The sequence below is a fragment of the Pantherophis guttatus genome, chromosome 2, assembly GCF_059756535.1.
Source record: "Pantherophis guttatus breed Tessera chromosome 2, ASM5975653v1, whole genome shotgun sequence".
NCBI lineage: Eukaryota > Metazoa > Chordata > Lepidosauria > Squamata > Colubridae > Pantherophis > Pantherophis guttatus.
In genome coordinates, this window is record NC_142064.1 from 194,597,868 (window position 1) to 194,622,148 (window position 24,281).

The 24,281-nt window shown below is 34.8% G+C and overlaps 1 protein-coding gene across 2 annotated transcripts in view; it reads left to right on the forward strand.

Annotated features, from left to right (window-relative positions):
• Positions 1–24,281, forward strand: part of SPOCK1 (SPARC (osteonectin), cwcv and kazal like domains proteoglycan 1) — a 524,574-nt gene that overhangs the window by 479,554 nt on the left and 20,739 nt on the right. For both annotated transcript variants that reach the window (XM_060688539.2, XM_034403471.3), the window contains 2 exons: positions 3,327–3,443; positions 19,431–19,652. In XM_060688539.2, coding sequence (XP_060544522.1) covers positions 3,327–3,443; positions 19,431–19,652 — 339 coding nt within the window. The remainder of the gene's footprint in view (positions 1–3,326; positions 3,444–19,430; positions 19,653–24,281) is intronic.

The window sequence follows — 24,281 nt, forward strand, 5'->3', positions numbered from 1 at the left end:
TTAAGAATGAGAAAGAAATGTTCCTGAAACAACAAAACTTAGTGCCTATACAGATGTGTTCGTTAGAGGTGTTTAAATCAGAAGTCCGAACATCACCAGTTAATGCTGATGATCACTTATCACTTATCCTGTGCAGTCCAGACAGTGCATTGAGTAGAGAGTAAATTACAAATCTTGTAGCTCATTACAAATCTTGTAAGGATATTTTGCAAACTGAATGCAGAACAGAATTATTGTAGACACTAGCTGATTGGGATTCCATCAAGTGCATGTATGTCTCTCTCTCTCTCTCTTTTTATATGTGGATTTATGTGTGTGTGTGTGTATATGCCATACACACATACACACACATTGTATGGCTGCCATGATTGCTGTTTGGCTGCTAAGATTGTTCTTTGGGTTCCTACATAAAAGTCCCTTTTTCCGGATGTTCTGATACAATCTTTTAATTATATTGGCTCATGCAATTGAATTTGATTTTGATTTTGATTTTGATATATAATCCTTGTGACTACTACTTCTGCCCTTTACTATGCTATCTCTCCTTCTTGCTCAGTTTTTAAACTATTTTTAAAAGTGTCTTGCACTAAATAAAAATCCAATTTCCTAGCTTTGTACAACACAATGACATTCCTTGGGCTGTATAGAGATAGTTCAGGGACTATATTAGAATATGCAGTGAACGGAGATATTACATTGTAAGTTATTATGTGAAGCATGTCCATTAATTCATGGATTACTGTGTGAAGCATGGAGGAAAATCTTCTTTTGTATTTGAATAATGTTACTTAATTTTTTGAATGAACTCATGTGAAGAATAATAAAATGGCTTGAATATGTGAATTCTATCACTAAAGATAATGAAAAGCTGGAACATCTTTTCTGTCCTTTCTCATAAATAATGGATTCTGCTGGCCACTAATCGCTTAGCAGAAATTTATAACAAAAAATTATATATTTCCCAATAAACATACATAACAGAAATGAATAGTAGATACATTTATCTAGATATCATGAAAAAATAGTAAAACCATTAAGAGATTGCAGAGGGATAATTATTATAAAAGACTGTCACCAAATAAAACAGTGTAATTGTCATCCTATTCTGAAAAATCCAAGAATTTAACATGACAGCATTTCCTTTATTATTGCTTGGCAGAATACCTGTAATTAATATAATTATTAAATCTACAGTCTTAATTCCTGTTTCATACACTTACATTTGTCCTATTACTTCAGGCTGTATGTAGCTAAGAATTAGTTATTTGAGTATACATACATGCATACTTTCCTAATTAATTAAAGAAACTAGGACCAAGCAAATGATAAACCAAAATTATAAGCAAAAGTATGGAAGGGATTCAGATGCACCAAGTTGCTTTCATGTGTTTCATTTAAAATGCATGAATTCATCGTATTCAAAATTCAAAAGACATTTAGTAGTACAAGTTAACTGAGTAAATTTTCATCTAGCTGATGCAGTTTCTCCCTGGTGTTTAGTTATTCATATTGACATCACAAACCTGTTATTTAAAGCTTACCTTTTGAAATTTGAACTTAAAAAGGGAATAAAATTCTGATCATTGATCCTTTTCTCTCTCCTTTCTTGATCATCCAAGTTTTAAGGCATCAATAAAATATGTGTTCAAGAAATGGGAACATTGAGGACTACAGGATTAAACAGACACTTGACCCCTGATTGGGAATTTAGTGTTTACTGTTTCTGTGCTATTTCAGTGTCTGTTATTTCTGTGAAATATATTTGAAAGAAAAATCAACCAGAAATTCAAATTATGTAAATTCAGGCTTTTTAAAAAATTAATATGAGTTTAAGAACTCAGTTTTCAGTTTTTGTCTTAAACTAATATTTATTACACCTGAAATAAACACTGTTTGAAGAATAGTTTGTATCCTAGAATCAAAAGAGTCTTATTCAGTATTATGTAAATCTAGAATAAAATGGTAAACTGTTAAGGTAAATTCTATGTAATTTTCTTGGAAACAATATTGAAATAGTTTGCCTTTTAGGATTCCCCCACTCCAATTTCCGGTCTTGGTTACAGTTTTCAATTTCCAGGTTGGTCTCCCATCCAATATCTACTCAACTTATTAGTTTTTCAAGGGCAAGTTGGTACTGTCACCTAGCAGGAATTCTTTGTGTTGTAAAAATCCTTTTAAATTCCTTTTATTTTGGAAATCCAGAACTCACTATAAAGTTTATTATAGAACGCCTCCTTAGAATTATTTTATTTTAATGTGTTGATTACATTGTAGGGATTATGGTCAGATCAGTACATGTTCTATAACTGCTGGTTCTTAATGTTGACTGATCTTAAGGAAACTGGAAGGATTAAGAAACAATATTTAATAATTGATGTTAGTATAAACTTATTGTTTATTTTTCCCAAGATGTATAAAATGGTGCAATATAAGACATTAATTTAATTTCTGTTGTAAATTGCTATTTTTGCTTTAACAATGCTGGCTGGAAAACTAAAGTTTAGCTTCTCAGCGCTGGATGAAAAATTAACATCACATGAAGAATGATTTAATTTAAGGTTGCTTTGTTCATGCTTGTTCTCTTTTTTAATTACACCAACAACACACTTTCTAATGAATTACTTCCATCTATACAAATTTTATTCTCGACAGAATTATTTAATGTTTCAGTATTAAAGATTACAAATGCATACAGACACTTACACACAACAGTGTGTGTATGCTTTTGTGTACTTTTCTACCTCTTTATTTATAATGTCTTAGATTTGAAATGCTTTAGTGCCTGCTACATGTTTAAATAAACTTTAACAATAGAGAAGGGATTTAAAAATGCCATGGAACTGGAAAACATGAAACCTTACATTAAAAGATTTCCTACTGGCATGGCAATAACTTTAAACTAAACCAAACAAGGTTATAAATTATATCCAGGGTCTTGTTCTAATAGCAGTGCTATTTTTCCCTACTGCTGTTTGATTGATGTTCTTTCTTGGAAGATCTAAAAGGTGATACCTATTACCAAAAAAACAAAATAGAAAAATCCCACACATCACTGAGAAGCAACAGAAGATGGATTTGTGTTCAGATTGTACATCATAAATTAGGTCTCCCATTTAGCCAAAATTCAAGCATAATAATAAATCTTGTGTTGCTGCTTTGTGTGTTCTTGATGCGCTTTTACCCTTTGACCTGCTATACAATTTCTGGTTGAAATGCAGTGGCCTTGGAATCAAAGTTTATTCTTCAGGAAGTAAACAAAAATAATCTTTGATGAGGCTATGTTTATGATGTTATCTGTCATGTAATTGCTGTCATTCTTTTTGCAGCTTGCACAGACAAGGAACTGCGAAATCTTGCATCCCGTCTAAAAGACTGGTTTGGCAGTCTTCATGAAGATGCGAATCGTGTCATCAAGCCAACAAGCTCAGATTCAGCACAAGGCAGTAAGATGACAAATCTGAGAATACAATTTGAGATATATTCACAAGTTCAAGAATAGCAATGACAGCTATGTTTTTAAATGACCCAATAATACCTTAGCACATATTTCCATTCCTTTCATTACTGCTTCTTTTCATTATGTAGGGAAGCAGGGTTCATGTAGCCAGGACTGCCATTTTAAATACATTTTGAAAATAAAATAGTTTCTTGTATAATGGTATTGTATTCTCTTTCAGCCCCTAGGGATTCCAGGTTCTTACTCTCTAGGCTTAAATGAGAAAGCTGAATTAAACTTGGAAATTTACAGAAATTAAACTATAACAAAAATGAGGAAGGATTCTAAAACAGAAGGACAATCAATTCATGGTATAACGTTTAGTAACTTGTCTTGCTACTTGTTACTTTCAACCTTCTAAGCATGAATTAATCTAAGATCTACTTTCAAATTCACATAGTTTTGGGGACTGAGGTTTTAGGGAAGATGCATAAGTATATTTCATAAATACTTTTGTGTCTTGGTATGGATCAATGTCTGAAATTCCCCCAATCTTCTTTCTTAATCTGTTATGAGGAGTTATTTGGTAGGGCAGGGACAGAAAACAGAAAATAACTTTGTTTACAGTATCAAGCCCTGAAAGTTAAATCCTGGAGAATATCTTAAAATCTTAGGTGTTGATGCTTCTGACAAGAATTTACAGGCAGTTATTGGACTCTTTATCATAAAAGCATTAGAAAGGACTTGATGGATCCCATTGTAGCTAATGAAATACATATAGAAAGACTACAAGATGGACATGAGGAATTGTTTATCCATGCTATTGTTCATTACTTTGTTATATTCATTATCTTTCCTGAATGGAGATTTTCCTTTCATTTTATTATTACAATTTATTTAGTTATCATATGGCTAAATATATACATGGACTAGCAATATTTATTAACATTTCATCTAGATTAGTAGTACATAATAAAATATCAATGTTAAAAAGATCTATGTTCAAATACCAATATTTAGGTCATCTAACCATTGAAGTGCAGCATCGTTTATATTTTTAAAAAATCAGATACACGCGTTTGAGTTTGACTGAACTAAGTGAAAATGAAACTAAAATTACCATTGAGTTTCCATGGTTGAGGATAGATTTCAGTTGGGGTTTCCCAAGCCATATTCCATCACCTTAATTGCAACTTCACTCCAACTCTTGTACTCAAAATGCAATAATTCAAAGGCATCCTGATAGAATTATGTAGCCAATGTCTCACCTACACATACTGTACTATGTTTAGAGTTCACCAAATGACAAATAGAAAAACATTCCATAGAAATGAAAAAAATATTAATTTCTGTCCACCAACATTTTTGGTGGACAGAAATATATAGATTTTGTAAAATATATAGATTTAGAAAGGAAAAGGACAAGGACAAGGAAATGAAAGAGAATGACAGCATTATAATTGTTCATTCCACAGTAAAGAAGAAGAAAACAATGTGCTTCGTTTTTATAAAGTCAGAATGTGCACAGGCTATCCTCTCATCTGAACACTGGATTCTGAATTTTAAGAAGACAAACTATCTCAAGTTACTCAGTCTCCAAAAACTATTGAGTATTGAACAACCATTTCTACAGCTTCTAATAAAAAGATTAAACTGATATTTAGCCACCACAAAAAAGTTGAGAATTTGGTATAAGAACAGAATTAAAAGGTGACTAATTGGTGTGATTGACTCAACTGCTTTGACAGTACATTACAGGTATACGTCAACTTACAACCATTCATTTAATGACCATTTGAAGCTACAACAGAACTGTAAAAAAACGACTTATGGCCATTTTTCACGCTTACAACCATTGCAGCATTCCCCCATGGTCAAAATTGGGATGCTTGGCAACTGGCTCATATTTATGATGGTTGTAATGTCCTGATCACCTTTTGCAACCTTGTGACCTGAAAAGACAATAGGGAAGCCAGATTCACTGAACAATGGCAAGAAAGGTCATAAATGGGGCAAAACTCACTTAACTTGTCTTGCTTAGCAATATACATTTTGAGCTCAATTGTGGGCATAAATCAAGGATTACCTATACTAAATGTTATTAATCAGTGTTTCTGAACTTTCAGGAATTTTAAGATATGTGAATTTCAACTCCCAGAATTCCCCAACCAGCATGGCCATTACTAAAGAATCCTAGGAGACTAAAGTCCTAGAGAAAAACTACTTTCAGAAACACTATTCTAAATCATCTGTGTTATCCCAGAATTATTGATCATTAAACCAGATAGTTATTCAGGAGATACTGTTTACCCCAAGAGAACAGAAAATGGAAACAGAAAGTTCACACCCCCAGGATTTGGACTCATGTTATCAGTGGGAATCAGAGCAAATATCTAGGAAAATGAGAAAAGCAAGAGTTGTGGCCCTAAAAACATTAGACTATAACTAATGCAAGGAATGCATATGAAGAATAATATTGAAGCCCAGCCCAATCAAACACAAATGCAAACTTTAGCATAGAAGAAAAAAAACAAGCCTGAACCAATTGTAGAAGAATATATCATCCTGTTTCTGTGAGCCATAGCTATTGCTAGAAACAGATGAACTGGAGACTCACCCCAAAGGATTTGTTTGAGCCAAAATCTGAGACAGCAAAGTGTGATATGGGCTCCAAAAGAAATTCAGTCAAATTCTAGCTCACTGAGCAGGTTGAGTGAAGGACATGGATTATTGCCTGAAAATTGAGTCATGACAACTGGAGATATTTTCTTGTTGGTTTGAAATGTTTTGCTGCCCATTCAAGCAGCTTCTTCAATCTGAACAAGATAGTTAAGGGAAAATCTAAGTAGACAGAGAGTTGTTGAAATGTGCCTCCTCCTAAAACTAAAACTTATTCAGACTGAAGAAGCTGCTTGAGCAGTGAAATGTCTCAAACCAACAAGAAAGTAAGTCCAGTTGCCATGATTCAATTTCCAGACAATTCTTCCTGGATAACTGAGAATTTTCATCGATGACATGGAATATTGGTTTTTTGGGGAACTTTAAAACTTTGATTGAACATCTTATAAGGGCATCCTTATAAAGACAAATCTGTACACTACATAACAAGCCCAAGTTTCATACTACAGAGTGTCTCAATATTTTATTTATTACTCATATTTATATGGTTGCCCAACTCACAAGAAGCAACTCTGGGTGGCGTACAGCACTCAGTAAAATAGCAAATGTCATTGGAAAAATCTAAAGCATAATTACACATAAACAAAGAGCACTGATGAAAGGGCAGGTAAGGCTCTAATTATAATCACCTGCCAAAAGCGCCACAAAACTCTGATTATGAACCAAAGCACAGGGCAACATAAAAAGGCCTTTGGCAGCCCTGCTGTTTCTCACACCAGCCTGGTAGATGTCAGCAAGAAGAGAAATAAATCTGCCAGTCTGATATTCCCTTCTTTCAGCGGTGGGAAGCAGATTTTGCTGAACCTGTCAGCAACTTCCGAGCTATTCATGATAGACTTTATCAAACTTGGTCATTTATTCAGTCTGAAGGTTAAAAAAAAATCACAAAAATATATATGTTCCTGACACATTCTCAATTGGAAACATAACCTTAGCAAAATATATCTTTTAAAACATACATTTATTATGAAGCGTGCAAGCCCATCTCTGTGAGCAAATTATCTCTGAGATCTTCTCTGTACAAATGAAAAAAAGGCAGGATAAACAAATTTTAAATGTTTCTTTTTGTGGAATGATGGGCATTGGAGAAAAGTTGGCTTCTCCCTTGAATCAGTGATCTAATCTAGAACCTATAGGTGTACCATAAGACCTTGCTATGCCTTTGGACACCTGTTCAGATGAAAAGAATTGCATTTGTAATTCTTGAAATTCAAACATTCATACAGCTATATCAAGCCTTTTACTCAGCAGACCCTTCCACACAATTTTTGTACTTTTTAAAGTGGAGATTATAAAGAGCAGAATCACATTATTCAGCATACATGGTAAAGGTGTGCTTGTCTAAAATAGTATTTTTTTTTCACAAGTTTTGATATGTTTGCCACAGTGCAAAATTTGTACAATTATAAAACCTGCATTCCATTCCATGCATGAATGCATGAATTGCAGGTCAGGGCAACTTGATTCAGATGTAGATCAAAGGACTTTTATATCCCCTCTGGACATACAGACTAAGGATAAAATTTTTATTTAGAATTTCAACTTATTCTGCTGGATGTATACAGATTCTTCATATATATATGTAGGTCTTTGGTTATTCGGGTTTTCTCCCACGTAAAATTGGAAGTGCCAAGACCTACATACAAACACCCGCGAAAACCTGAGAAAATATATATATATATATATACACACACACACATATATACATACATACATACATACATACATACATACATACATACATACATACATATAGGAAGAACTGATTTGCAGTCACTTATCGTACAAATCAGGAGTACATTTATCATCTCAGTGATGTCTACATGAACTAGGCATAAGGCACTTTCTTCTTATGTTTAGAAAGAACATTGACTTGTTCTTTCTTTTACAATCCTCCCTGACATGAGTTATCAGGACATGCATATGAAGCTGTAGTAAGCATATAATTCCCCCATAAAGTGTTGTTTATATGGCTTTATGCTTTTCAAGCAAGGTTCAAACATTTACAATGTTGGGAGTATGTCATGGATATTATCATTAAATAGCTAGAGCACCTTGCTGAGAATGAGAAGTTACAGAGATGCTATTTTTTAAATCAAAAATTGGTGAGGATATGCTCCCGAATCTTCTAATTTCCTAGAGTGCTTTCTTTTAACCACTACCATCCATGTCATGTTTGTATTTTTCTGCATAGATGTGTCACATATCCAAGCAAAATACTGCTGTCATCCATCAGTTCTATTTTCTAAAAATGTCTGTGGGGCTCATGTGATACCTGGAAACATTACTGAAATAAAGATGTACTTGGAGATCAATATTTTGTTTCCTTTCTTTAAAAAAGGAATTGAGTTGAGCTGAGCTGAGTTGAGTTGAGTTGAGTTGAGTTGGACAGGACAGGACAGGACAGGACAGGACAGGACTATTTGGTCAAGTGTTATTAGACACACAAGGAATTTGTCTCCAGTACAGAAGCTCTCAGTGTACATGCAAAGCAACAGAGTAGTGATAATCATAATAATAATAATAATATCAGTAAAACAAACTTTTTTTTCTTTTTTAACAAAATGAGACATAGAAGGAAGCCCCATGAATACCACATTGAGGATTAAAGTTTTAAAGTGACTTAAAGATAATGGGAAATTATGGGTTTAACCTTCTTTGGGTGTATCACATGAGATATTAAAATGTTGCTATGAATGTAAATATTAAAAACAGTCAAAACAGTAAAAATGTTCTAACTTGAAGTGGGAATATCGACAAAGATTTAAGTACTAGCCTTCTTCTGTTACAGACAAAGCTCCTTTCTTTCTTTCTTTGCAACTAAAAGAATATAAGTCAATTTTTGGATACCCAGAGAGAAGTAGCCCAATCTGACAACTACTTGGCAGAATCAAAGTCATGTCTTAAACTACTGTTCCTAGATTTAGTTGTGAGATCAGTTCAGATTCCTTTTGTCTCTGTTTTGCTGTTACTGTAGTATATTTACTAATATTTGCTTTCTTTAGCTTTGTTTTTTGTTTTTGTGAGACATATGTCCAGAGTCTAAAATTCCACAGTCAAAAGTTTTCTATTCTATTTTATCCATCATTGTATTACCATTTTATTTTTAGTTTGTTCCCTCCCTATTGTTTTCATCTAGTGATTTTATCCTGTGGTGAAGGTTATAATGAACACACTGAGCTTCATTGCCTGCAGTTCAATGTGCTAATTGTTCTCTACAGATTTAGAAATCAGGTGTTTCTCCACCCACTTTTGTCTCCATTAGTCATAAGACTAGAAATATGAGAATTAACATCTGTTTCTTGCGAATGCTGTAGAAGATCCTATTCTGTACTGAATTTGTCTCCTCTAAAATGATTTTCTCCAGAATTATCTTACTGTCCTTGAATAGCCTTCAATAGTGCCTGAGAATCTTGGGGTGGGCCTCATTCCAGATAATGGTTCAACTCATTTATGATGAGCTGATTCACAAGAGTCCCTTTTGAGGCTCGGGGGATGGGGAACTTTTCTGGATGCAAACCAATAATTCACTGAATTACAGTAAGGTTTATTGTTCCTTTTCAAGTCAATAATTTGTGTTTATCTCTTATGTATTCAGCAGATGTAATTTAATAACCTATGCATACATTTCTACACAAAATTTACAGTTTAATTGATTCTTTATTCTTTCACTAATCCACACAGGGAAATCGCAACTTTGATATGCTCGCTCTCTTAGGTAGCTTAGTTATGTCTTGGGCTTGTTTAACCTGGAGAGGAGGAGGAAAAGAGGGGGAAATATCTTTTTCCTAAACCATTTGCACCACTGAGTCCCAGCGGTCTTTTTCATCAGTCCGACTGCTCAGGAGATAGATCTCTGCTTGCTCCTGAAACGTCCTCAGTTGCAGATTTCTGTCTAACTGTTCCTGGATTCATACATCACCTCCAGTCCACACAGCACATATAAAATACTAACAATGCCCAACTACCTCCTCTATTGCCTAATATATCTGTCCTATTCATATACTCTCCCTAAGAGACAGGTGGGCCTTGTCCCAGGTATATCCTAATTAGACATGTTACATGGTTTTGATAAATAGACCCCCCCCCCAAAAAAAGCCCTTTAACTTTGAGGCCAATGTACAACTCTATCCCAATCAGAATATCTTACCCTGCTTGCCTATCTCATCAGAAAACTTTTTTTTATTTCTCCAGTGGAAATGGAGGAGAAGATAGAGAGTATGTAGTGGTTAAGATACTAGGCTAGAAACCAAGAGACTGTCCTGTCTAGTCCTGCCTGAGGCATGAAAGCCAGCTGAGTGACCTTGGCTCAGTCATCCTTTCTCAGCCCAACTCATCTCACAGGTTGTTGCTTTCAGGAAAATAGGAAGAGGAAGGAGTGTTAGGTATGTTCACTACTTATTTATAAAAATAATAAAGGCGGGATATTAATAAATCAATAAATAAATTTTGTGTTCTAGCCATAATTTTCTTGTCCATGTTTTTCTTATAATTCTTAGACTGAACCAATACTGGCATTGCATGGAATTTTGTCACAGTGTCTCCTGGTATAACTTTTATATTGCCTAGCACCCTACATCTGGGCAAGTTTTTGACATCTCACCTTCATTAAATCATGTTGTTTAAATGTATTTTAATCTGAATCAATGATGTCAAAACAGGAATTATTAGCAATAAGTTTGTACTTAAGAAAAACTCCCTCCCCAAATACTTGTTTTTAATTTTGTTTCATTTTTCCTGAGAACTGAAAAAAATGAAAAATTAAATTTGGTTACATAATTCCTTCTTCAAGAAAAGGAATGATGCTATGTAACAGGAAGAATTTCCACAGAGGATCACAGTAAATCTTATTAGTCCTATAATTCCTAGTAAGTGATGCTTGCCAGGAAAAAAAAAAAAGCATTGACAGGATGCTGTCAATCGCTTCCTTGTTTTAGTGCTCTATTGGGGCAGTTTTGTATAAGTTGGAGGATCTTTTCCTGTTCTCAGCTACCCTAACTAGGAATCAAAGGACTGGAAAGGCAGAACAGCAGGCAGGCAGCATTTATTTATTTCTAAATTAGAAACCAGGTACTAGCTATTGTGCTTGCGCAAAAGAATATTGTTGTTGTTAGTTGCAAAGTCGTGTCCGACCCATCGCGACCCCATGTACAACATTCTTCCAGGCCTTCCTGTCCTCTACCATCCTCTGGAGTCCATTTAAGCTCACATCTACTGCTTCAGTGCCTCCATCCAGCCACCTCGTTCTCTGTTGTCCCTTTCTTCTTTTGCCCTCAATCTTTCCCAGCATTAGGCTCTTCTCCAGTGAGTCCTTCCTTCTCATTAGGTGGCCAAAATATTTGAGTTTCATCTTCAGGATCTGGCCTTCTAAAGAGCAGTCAGGATTTATCTCCTCTAGGACTAACCGGTTTGATCGCCTTGCAGTCCAAGGGACTCGCGGGAGTCTTCTCCAGCACCATAGTTCAGAGGCCTCAATTCTTTAGCGCTCAGCCTTTCTTATGGTCCAACATTCACAGCCATACATTGCAACTGGGAAAACCATAGACTTGACTATACGCACTTTTGTTGGCAGGGTTATGTCTCTGCTTTTTTAATATACATATATTATTTTGCTTTTTGCAAAAGAATATAACAAGTCTTAAAAGTTTGGGCTAGAAAAGGCTCTTCTGTCTCTCCTTGTGAACTTTACATTTAGAACAATAAAACAAGGCAAAGAATCTAAAATAATCCCTTTTCTGCACATTATGGTCTATTTCATTTTATTGGTCTATTTCTATAATTTATGTCAATAATTGAAGTTACTAACTTGCAACACTTGCCAAACAGTTTTAATGAAACACACAGTTTACAATTTTTATACCATACATTATGATTTTATGGGCCAATACCCAAAGTAAGAAAGTAATTGTAAATTTTAGGAGTATTTTTAAAAAGTATTTACTATAAAAAAAAAAAATTCCAGGCTTCAACATTCCACAAATTCTACAATTCTAATGTGTGACTTTTTTCATTATATCTTTGGCTGGAGTGTTCCACTGTTCTGTTAAACCAGAGGTCTCCAACCTTGGCAAGTTTAAGATTTGTGGAATTCAACTCCCAGAATTTGCTGGCTGAGGAATTCTGGGAGTTGCAGTCCACAAGTCTTAAAGTTGCTAAGGTTGGAGACCCCTGTGTTAATCTACATACTGTATGTTATGCAAAAAAGAGCAAAAGCTGTATTATTAGTTTGTAGGATTAAGAAGTACAATCAGTTAAGTTACTATTTGCATTATAAGATCTATGAAATGAAGCAGAATTGTTGTTGGATTTTATTCATCTAAAATTACCTTGCAACGTTTTTAGTGCAAAAACACACTCTATATTAGTCCTAGTTCCTGAAATAGGAAGCAATGTGTAGCAATTGAGGTAGTTTTTCAAAGCCTGTAAGTTTTAGGGCAGTATTTCTCGTTATCATAGACAAGTAAATAATTTTTAGAATACTCTCCTACAGTATATAGAACTTACATTAAGTGAGTTATTCTTTGGGTGCATCACATTCCTGGTATTGCTTACATTCAGATAAATATATAGAATGCATTGCTTACTTAAAATTCAGCTTGTTTAGGAAGAATAAAGAAAATATATTTTCCATTTTTGTTCTTGATGATTTAGAAAAGTGCAGGAAATTGTACCTTGCCTAATGTTGACATTAAAATCCACTTTAACACGCTTGCAATTTTAAGTATCTCAGTAGATTATAGTCCTGGAAACATTTCCTAGCATTAACATTTTCAACAGCAATGTGCATTTTTTCTTAATTCTTTTTTCTTAAGCTATTTTTTCTTAATTCTTTTCAAAATGTCTATAAATCAAAATAAAGTAAATTTTCTAGAAGATATAAAAAAAACTTGTAATTATAAATAATAGACATTGTATTAAGAGTTTTAATATTTAGTATTTCAAAAAATATAGTTAACATCTTTGTTCCATATCTGATCTTTGCAGTGCATCGTAACAGAATTACAGGTAGTCCTCAATTTACAAGAGTTTGTTTAGTGACTGTTCGAAGTTACAACACAAAAAAGTGACTTATGATCATTTTTCACACTGTTACAGCATCCCCATGGTCATGTGATCAAAATTCAGACACTTAACAACTAACTCATTTTTATGATGGTTGCAGTGTTGTTATGGAAGGAAGGAATTAAGAGACATCCCTTCGGGGCAGACAGAGTCAGTTTATTATTGCAATAAGGTTCAGATAGGTATTGCTACCTCAAGATCTGAGCAAGGTTATGATCATTAGTCTCCAGTTTTATATAGTTTCAAACAAAGGATTCTGTTAACTCAGCAATTCATATGATCATATACATTTGTTATATTTAATTGACATTTCCTAATTATTAAGTTTTACATAATCTTTGCCAAAGTCACAATTCTTCTTGTAAATTACTGAAGCATAGATTCAAATTATCTCTTGTTGATATTACATGTGGTCATCCTTTGATCTGTTTTAACCTTCAAACTGTATATCACCAAATGTTTGTATCTCTGACAACTGAGGGGCCTCTCTTCTGAATGTTCCTACTTCAGAGGAATTCTCTGCCTTTCATCTGGTTAATTGGCTTCCCTTAAACAAGCACATTTCCTTTCTTACAATACTATGAATAAAGAGGGTCCTTCAGTAATCATCCAGCTGGACCCGCATTTACCTACATTAGTGTGTCAGGGTAATGTGATCACTTTTTGCGACCTTCTGAGAAGCCAGATTCACTTAACAACCATGTTACTAATTTAACAAGTGCAGTGATTCACTTAACAGCAGCAAAAAATATTGTAAACTGGGGCAAAATTCACTTAACAACTGCCTCCTTAGCAACATAAATGTTGGGCTCAATTGTCATAAGCCGAGGACTACCTGCATGACTCCTATTTTTACCTCAATATTTCCATTCTATGCATTAAAATGTATATTGAAACATTGTAGATAAGGATGGTGCTTTATTCACATGGAATGTACTGTCTCTCTTACAGAAATAGCTAATTTCTGCTCGTTTCTTTATCATCTTTTTTCTTATCCCACATTGTAATAAGGAAACCCCTTCCATTTCAGTCCCTTTAAAAACATTTCATGGTAGGTATCACAGCTGTTCTTATTGGTTTTAAAGGAACTACCCACTTCAACATAAAGGAGACATAAATAGTACAGATTTTTTTTAATGGTTTGATTTGCTGATACATATTCCAATGGATTAGACCAGTCAGCCAAAATTCTAGGAATTGAAGTCCACACATCTTAAAGTTGCTGTCGTTAAGAAACACTGGATTAGACTATAAAATTGCCTTTGGCTGCATTTAAGAGATGTGCTGTTATGTCTTATCATCACTCAATTTTCCTAGATTTCTGATTTCTCTCATAGTTTAGCCGCACCATAGAATAATTATATTAAATCTCTTGCATACTAGAAAACCAATAAACTGTGTACAGAATTCAGAATTGAAAATTACTGTTATAGTAGCCATTGATTTTATTATCCAATAAACCAGCTGATTAATTTAATAGCAATCAAAGAGATTTTATTAGTGAATTAATCCTCTTAGTGTGTATTTATGGGAAAAAATGAGCAGGAAATGGAAATGACATCACTTTGTACATTATGGAATTTTTATAGAGAGAGAGATGGAAGGTTAATATTGGACTTAGAATATGTAATAACCTTGTTTTTAATATGCAAAATATCTCCTTTGGCAGAAAAAGCTAGAGAGAGGAATGTGAACACATTCATTTTAGATAAATTAAAAACATAAAGTTTAAAATGTTAGTTATAGAAATTAGTTTGCACATTTTGGACCATTTCATTTTAGATTACTTGAAATTATGCCCATTTAGAAATTCCAGCTGACATCAGTGGATGCAAAGTTCTACAGACAAATTCTAGGATGATTCTATAATATGCATAGAGAGAGAGAGGTAAAGATGCTTGCCTCTCACTCGGAAGGTTGAGAATTCAATCCTAGATGTTTCTCTATTAGGGTTCAAAGAGAAAATATCTGCTGCGAACTCCATGTAGGCATTAGGAAAGCATCCGGCCAGTAAACGCTCAGCTCCATTCAATCGCCCCAACTCCATCCCAAAACAAAGGGATTAAAGAGTCATAAAAAGGGGGGGGGAAGGAAATCATATAAGCCTCTTTATTGAAATAAAATGCTCTTATGAGATCATTATAAGAAAGGACTTATCTGTTTTATGGAATAAATTTTATAAATAAATAACGGTTGACCCATGCCCGTGGGCATCCTCAGGAGGAGCGAAAAGGGACAAACAGCATCTGCACTGTGATCAGTAGTGGGATTCTGCCGGTTCTAGGGGGTTCGGCCGAACCCTTTGTTAAATTTCTGGCTCGCCCCGCCCCTTGCCCCGCCCCTCCGCACCACTATTTATTGCCAATAAATAGTGGTGGGCGAGGGGCAGGCGAGCCAGCAATTTAACAAAGGGTTCGGTGTTTTTTTGTAATTTTATTGGCCCACGGAGCTTCAGCATAGGCTAATTAGCCCTTGCTTAGATCGGCTCCCGACTCTCAGCTGTTTTGCTCAGGGCTCTGCTGCTTGCTTGCAAAGAGTGCTTGAGCAGATTTTTTTTCCCCTAGCTATGCTGAAAAAGGAAACTGAAAGTAAAGCAGGCTGTTGGCTTTGCTGTTGCTGCAACGTAGGAAAATTAGGCAAAAAAAGAGAAAATTTCTTTTCTTTTTCCTCACCAAAAAAGGTAGGTGCAAACAATGGGAAATTTAGGGAAAAAGAGGAGAGTTCAAGATTTTAAAACACAAAAGAAAAAAAGCTCTATTTAACTAGGGAATTGTAATAATTGAGATACTATTGTATATTGTGTTGAAAGCAGAAATGGTTAAGTTGTGGTTTGAAGGAATATATGGGGGAAATTATTTGGTTTATTATTATTGGTAAATATAATTAATTGATTTGTAAGAAATTGGATTGCATGGAAATAATTGGAATATTCATGTTCATATTGATTAATATACAAAAAAGGTAGTTATATAACTAATTGATTTATATTAAAATGTTAAATTTATATTAAACAACTGTAATATTACATAATTAACCAATGTGAGGATGGATATAAAAATAGATGACAATGGGAAGGGGTATAATATAGAATAGAAGGGAAAAATTGAATTTGATTAAGATTAGAGATGAAGATGAAGGGTAATATTGGTTTTTTACAAAAATAGATGAGGAATAAATATGGCTAAAAGGAAATATAGAAATTGTAAATTTAATTGAAATGACTAAACACTGTTTAAATTTGTGAACCGGCCAAATACTCTGTTCAAAGAAAATACATTGTATGTTTGTATGTGTGTTTCTAATTATTGTTATTTATTCATATTTGTTCTCTTTTATTCTTTAAAGTTTAACAATTCATTCTTTATCTTAAAATCTTTATATTTGTTTGGGGTTGGCTTTCTTTCCTTTCATCTTTTTTATTGTAGAGCAATCTTTCTCCTCAAACCTACCACCTCTCTCTTTTCTTTCCTTCTTACTTTCTCTTCCTCCCCCTCTTCTTCTCCTCCCTACTTCCTCTTTCTTTCTCCTTCTCCTCCTCTCTTCCTCCCTCTCTTACCCTCACTCCTACTCTAATTTCCCTTCCCTTCCTTCATCCCTCTCTATTGCTGTATCCTTTTATGCATATGGACTACTCAGAGGGCTGAAAAAATTATTTCTGATTGGTCCTCGCACTTTTGACCAGTCCTCGAACTTACGACTGTCTTCACATTTTACGTTTTTGCCCTATCTTGTCACCATGATGAAGAGAAGCAGTTGTGAAATGAGTGACACGGTTGTTAAGAATGCTGCAACGGGCATAAATGTGAGGATGGTCAAAAGTGCGAGGACCAGTCAGAAATGACTTTTTTCAGCCCTCTGTAGTCCCTATGCAGATAGCCACGCCCACCGGTCACATGACCAGTTAGCCACGCCCACCCAATCACATGACCAGCTAGCCACACCCACCCAGTCACATGACCACCAAGCCACACCCCCAACTAAGCCACGCCCACAGAGCCGGTTGTTAAAAAAATTGAATCCCACCACTGACTGTGATCATCACATAAATGAAATAAATTATATAATGTGCATCATATGTATGAAGTTACATTGATGCAGAAAACATCATCACAGGCTGAATCAGGTTGTAAATGGTTCAGAATAAGCACAACAAAAACTCTGTTGGAATCACCCAAAAAACTAGCCAGCTCAGCATCCTTTTTCCCACCACTTCTGCTGCTTGTATGCCATGATGTTATAAAGCATATTTATCAATAAACAAATAGAGCTTTGGATATATTTAACAGATAACAGTCTAAAATTAATAAATAAGTTTATAAACAATTTCTTGACTCACTTATACCTGATTCAAAAAATGTTCAATGTTCAATAGTGAATCGGACCTTTTTTCCTCCAGTTACTGAAGTTTGTTTAGCTAACTGTGAACAAGAATTTGCACTATTTGATATATTTTTGCTCAACCACATCACATGCTGCCAAAAAAAGGAGGATCCTGGAACTGTTGCTCAGACCTCATCCGTCACATCTCTAGCTTATCTATTAAGTGCAGCCTGTTATAAAATAGCATTAGTGTCTGCCAAAGTATTTTACCAAAGCCTCTTTTGATGGTTCTTCTTCAGTGTCAGTGATAATCCTCATCTGGGTTTGCCATTAATTCTTCTAGCAAAATGCCTTTTTGTTTCTAAAAATTAACATCTAGAATAGTGAGTACATTATAGTGCCTTTTCAGTTTTCAGGTTACTTCAGTGCAGGTGATAAAAATGACCTTTATAACTGAAACATCGTATGGAAAATTCTAATACTGTACACAATATTTACAAATGGGAATGCAACTCTTTTGTTTATATGTCATGAGAAAATAACAGCTTGGATCTGTTGATTGGACTTTCTGAGAAGTGGCCTTCTACCTGGTTACCATGAGTTCAAAAAGTCCTACCAGAGATGGGTTTCAGCAGGTTCTGACCAGTTCTGGAGAACGAGTAGCACAAATTTTGAGTAGTTCGGAAAACTGGTAGTAAAAATTCTGACTGGCCCCTCCCCCATCTATTCTCTGCCTCCTGAATCCCAGCTGATCGGGAGGAAGTGGGGATTTTGCAGTAACCTTCCCCTAGATTGGGGAGGGAATGGAGATTTTACAGTATCGTTCCCCTGCCATGCCCGCCATGTCATGCCCACCAAGCCACGTAGTAAAAAAATTTGAAACCCATCACTGAGTCCTACCTACCTAGATACGTAACTATCGCAGAAAACCGTTTGATAAATTGTGTGTCATTCTTATCAGTAACCCTGAAAGAAGAAAAAGCAAAGAGATGCAAGAGAAAGTGAAATTTTAGCACACTTAGGTCTTGAAAGGAAGATGGGAAACTTGTCATATTTGCAGGTTATAGTCTTAAGAAGTTTGGAAGAGAGAAAATGTAATTGCATACTTTTCCTAGAAATGCAGGCTCATTTTATCACAGTTAATTCTCATCCATGTACACCTGAAGTTTTAAAATGATTCTGCCTCAAAATATATGCACGCCACTTATCTTTTCTTTTTAAAAAGAAAGAAATGCTCACTAGCAGGTTGAATGCTGCTTTTTGCTTCCAAAGCAAATGTTTTCAGAGATCTAATGTTTTTAAGGAATGTGAAATTATGGATATTAATGAATGTAATGCAAAAAACTAAGGTGTCCTTAATGGTAGCTCTTGCTGTCAACTTTTAGATAATTTGAAGGTATTAGTGCTGCTTCTGTTAAAATTATGAGGGAGGAGAATGTATATGACTCCTGTTTCAATTATAAATGCCAATTCCATCAGCATTCTGTACTATAATTTAATGATTTCTTTGAATCACTGTAGAAATATATGGTTCTTTGAAAACCAACATTCCTTAAGTATAATAAAATCACTTTATTTATTGAAGAGTGTTCCATTTATAGATGAACATTTAAACTGAGCGCTGATTGAAAAAGTATTTATTTAACTTTGAGCTACATGCATCTTTATAAAACAATCATAATGCTATGATGCAGACTCTGAAGATTGTATTTACCATAGCTTCAACCCATGCATTTGATTTTCATTTAGTTCTGAACTAAGATCATGTTCTATTTACTAGCAACTCAGGAAGGAAAAGACAATGTGAAATCCAATTTTACAACCATTATTTGCAAAACATGAGAATACAATGAATTAGAGTGAGATTTTTAAATATTTCTTTAGATATCTGTATTTTCTTCTCAGCTGGAATTGTTTGTTCCTTCCTCTATAGGATTCGATACTAGCATATTACCCATCTGTAAGGATTCATTGGGCTGGATGTTCAACAAACTGGATATGAACTATGACCTTCTCCTTGATCACTCTGAGATCAATGCTATTTACCTTGATAAGTATGAACCATGCATTAAGCCTCTCTTCAACTCCTGTGATTCCTTCAAAGATGGAAAGCTTTCCAACAATGAGTGGTGTTACTGCTTTCAGAAGCCTGGAGGTAATTAACCAAATTCAACCTCAGAGAAAATGGATTACAAATCAGTATTCTATACTTTACTTCCAATAAAATTAAGAGGAAAAGAAGTTGTGATGCTTTGTATAGTATTTATAACCATACTTCCACAATACAACTGATGTGGTATTTAATGGAAGAAATAAGCAAATTCTGGAGTTAATTCTTTAAGAATGGTATTGATGTTCATATTCATGCATAAATGATTTGATGCCTCATCTATCTATTCATCTAGAGCATGGATATCAAACTTGCCACGTCACGTTGGCAATACATGATGTTTTGTGACATTTTTCCCATTTGCAGAGCTGGGGTGGGTGTGGCCTATGTATGACACATCCTGCCTGTGGGCCACCAGTTTGATACCCCTGACCTAGAGAGCAGTGTTCACATGTTAAGCGCCTAAGGATGCCAAAATCCAAATATCTAATATTTGAGTCTAGTGAATAGCGGCTGTTGCTGAATGGTACAAAGAGCAAATGCTATGTCCTTCCCATGTGCACTACAATGTACAGAGCCCTCTCATTTCTTTAAATTTGTTTTTATTTATTTTTATATTTATTGTTACATCTTAGTAAACTTAAACCAACTCTGGTGACTTTATGAGTTAAAACTATTCAAGCTGTTCTATCTTTCACCACATTACACAATCCTAGTAAATATTTTTCTGCTTTCTATCTCATGTTCTGTCAGCCTTTTCTTGATCTTCCGTTATCTTGTTGAATATTATCTTCTTTTTCATAGACATATCTGCCCTCATGATGCACCCAAAGTTTTATAGCTTTTGTCTTGTTATTTGACTTCCAATGAACACTCAGGCTTGATTTACTCAAGTACTAAGACGTTGGTTCTCTTGGCTCTCAAAGGAATGCAAAGCAGTTCTTTTTCCGCCATAGGTCAGAGGAATTAATCTTTTTCCTCTCACATGATAAGCCATCCCTCATATCTGTACTTCATACAGGAGAAGACCAGCGAGTGGACCATTCTAGCTTTTAATTTATTTGAAATGTCCTGATTTTTCATGAGAGTTATAGGATTCAAAATCTTTTTGCTCATCATTAGTATTCTCTGTTTCTCTTTTACATACGCCTCATTTTATCAGTTCTGGAGTCTAGAACTTTGAAGCCTAGAACTTTTATCGTCTAACTGTTTATCTTAAATTCTTCTAACTTTCCAGTAGACATGATCTTTATTTTCTTGATATTCAAAGAAAGCCTTGCATTCTCACTCCCTTGCTTTAGTAATAGCAACAACACTTGGACTTACATGCTTCTCCATAGTGCTTTACAGGACTCTTTGAGCTTTTTGCAATGTCAGCATATTGCCTCCACAATCTGGGTTCTAATTTTACCAATATTGGAAGAATGTAAAGCTGTGTCAACCTTGAGATGGTCAGGATCAAATTCCTGGCAATGGGCAACGTTAGCCTGCAATACTGCATTCTAACCACAGTGCCACCAGAGCTTTATTTTTAGAATGATCAGTCTTAGTTCTTCTTCAGTTTCTGCCTCAGAGTTATCTCAGGTCATTTATTTTCATCTATTGATTTAGATACCATTTGTTGAAATTAAATTTCATTCTCATTGTGGCATCCTGATTATTATAGAGACTTCTTATCAGAAGAAGCAGATCGTTGATTCTGAAGTCTGCTTATTCAATTGCCACTTATCTCTATATAAAGCGCTAATCTTTTCAGAAGGATTTTCAGCTATGTCTTGCTGGCATGTGGTATTAAAGTTATTCTGTAATTCTTTTAAATCTCCTGTTTTATAGATTGGGATTGGCCTTTTCCAGTCTTTTTACCATGTTTTTTATATATTAGTCAGCAGAGAGCTATCATAGTCTTTACTGTTTTCATCAAGTTTCATTTAAGCACTCTATGGCAATTTTATACACAACGGGGTTTTCTAAGTGATAGTTATTTTATAATAATCTGACTTTCTTTTCAAACACAACCAATTGATCGTAAACTTCTTTTGTCTTCAATACAATCTTATCCAGGTTGGTTGTCTTGTACAATTTGTTCATTTATTCCTTCCACCTTTTTAAACAGTACTAGACAATGATTCAGATATATTTCCTTACCTAAATGAGAAATAGAATGACCACAGGTGGGCAAAAAGACAGTGGGAACAGGAGCAATTTTCAACTTCTTGCTGACTTCCCCATTGACTTTCCTTGTGAGAAAGTGACAGAGAGCATTGGAAATGACAATCATGTGGCCACAGTTGACACAGCAGCATGGAGGCATGGCAGCACTGATGCAACCACAACTCTGCCAAATTTCAGTGCTGCAGGAGTAATGGGTCCCAGATTTGAGATGTACTCCTTCAGTTAGCCTATTGGAGGTAGATTGATTCAAAAAAATTTCCCTCATGATACAACATTTCACCCAATTAAAGGTTATAAACAGAAGAATTTTAGTGGTATATAGGTTTTTCCATCATTAAATCCTTTTCATGCGTGTCCCTTATGACATTAATATGCTGTTGGATTATTTCTGCAATTTCTTTAATTCTCCTAAATAAATCCCTTGTTCTTCCAGTTTTATTTTCTTCTGTTTGTACTCCATGTTTTTATATATTTCCAGCTTTATCTTTTTATTTCTTCCCACAAAGATCCAGGGTATTTGCCCCTGACTTCAAACTTATATTCCTCATGAATATGTTACATCTCATTGAGATTTGATTCTTTCTAGTCTTGTTCAGTCTAAAGCATATTTCTATGATTAGCAGCTGATAGTCTGATCCACATTCAGCACCTTACAATGTTTTACAAGTCAGCAGAGAATTTTCCCATATGCTGCTACATAAGATGTAATCTATTCCATTACTGTGTTGTTCATTTGGATATATTCAGGTATATAGTTGTCATTTGGATTGCTGAAAGAATGTGTTAGCAACAAAACTACCATTTTCTGCACAGAAGCACCCGCTGTTGCCTATAGGTTCCTAGTTCATATTTTCAAATAGTTTTCAATGGAGATTCATTTTGGACTTTTGCATCAAGTCAATATTTATAGCTTGGCCCAATTCAAAGGAACAGTAAGTAGAATGCAGCATAAATATTCCTTTAGTCCTTTTCCCCATCTTATGGCATAGCAATTAGTCCCATAACCAGTATGCTTTCATTAACTTGATGTCAGGCCTGGAAGCCCTCTTTGCATTGGATCTTCAGGCCTGCTCCATTTGTTGGGGTTGTTACTTGGAACCCTGACACTTGACTTATAACATTGTCTGCTTCCCCAAAGTAAAATGGATTAATAGAAGACACCTGACTTTTCCCGTACCCATATCTGCTTATTGCCACCTGAGAGGGAGAACAAAAACATTTATTGATATGCAGAGCCTGTTTGAGATCAAGGAACAGTTTTTTCCCAGATGAAAGAAAGGTTTTGCATAATATAGTAATTTAAGATTATTTTCCAGTAAGTGCCATGATGTCTGTTTTGGAGCTGGTTTTTCCTATCCAAAAACATAATTTCAGATATGGAAGTGTTTTGCTATTTTCCTTCGGTTGTTTCATTTACATTCTTCATTTAAAGAGAACAAAGGAAGATTGAATGGCGGCTTCAGAAAGATACCAGCCAGCCAGTCAGTCTCTAATACATTCAAGGATAAATTTATCAGATTTAATATATTCTTTTGTATCTTTCTTTTTTCCATTTCATGATGTCTTTTTCATGCCATTCTCCTCTCTGTTAATATGTTTTATATGTTTTGAATCCTAATAATTCATTTTGAACAAAATATTCAGTTTTCATCCACATTTTTCCAATTTTCTATTTTTTACTTTGTCCATATTTTTCTTGCTACACTGCATATTTGAATAATCATAAACAAAGCTATTATTACATAAGCAAAAGACATCCATTCAGAATGTTACATGGAATTAGAAATGTTAGAGTATTCTGCAAAGGCTGAGAATCTGTTTCCATGTCCTCAAAAACAGCTCTATATCAACATGACACCTTCTCCATCCCATCTGTTTCAGTAATAGTCTAAGCAGGAATAACAGATGCTTTGGGGCTGCTGCTGAGAGAAATGGAGAACTATTCCCATCTGAAGTATCCCATACAGATTTTTGCAAACAATCTAATAGAATTTCAGTCTTTGTAGACATTCAGCTTAAAGGCAGGGAAGGAAGGCTCAGGAATGATGTATCTGACATACCCACACCAAAAACAACTGCCCTTGTAAATCATGCATGGTCTGCTACTCAACTACTACAAAACACACCATGTTCTATCACACGAGGACTTTGTTCCATTGATTAAGCAGCAGGATGCTCCATAAATACCCCAAGAAATATAGATCCTTGGTCATCAGTTGCAATTAAATCTTCAGAACTGCTTCAGTTGCTATTAGTTTATAGCATAGGCAATTGCTTAAAATGTGGAAATTAATTGACAAGCCAGTGGTAAATTAGCATCCTGTTTATATCAGGCTGATGAAGAGAAAGGGGGAAAATAAAGTATTTAACAATAAAATGGCCTCCAAACACTATTTTTAAGCATAGCAGGTTGTGTCTTTTTTAATTAGTAAAGTTAATGCCATGCATTTGTTCTGCTATACTGTACAAGCATATGTAGCTCATTCATTCCCAGGTGAGCAA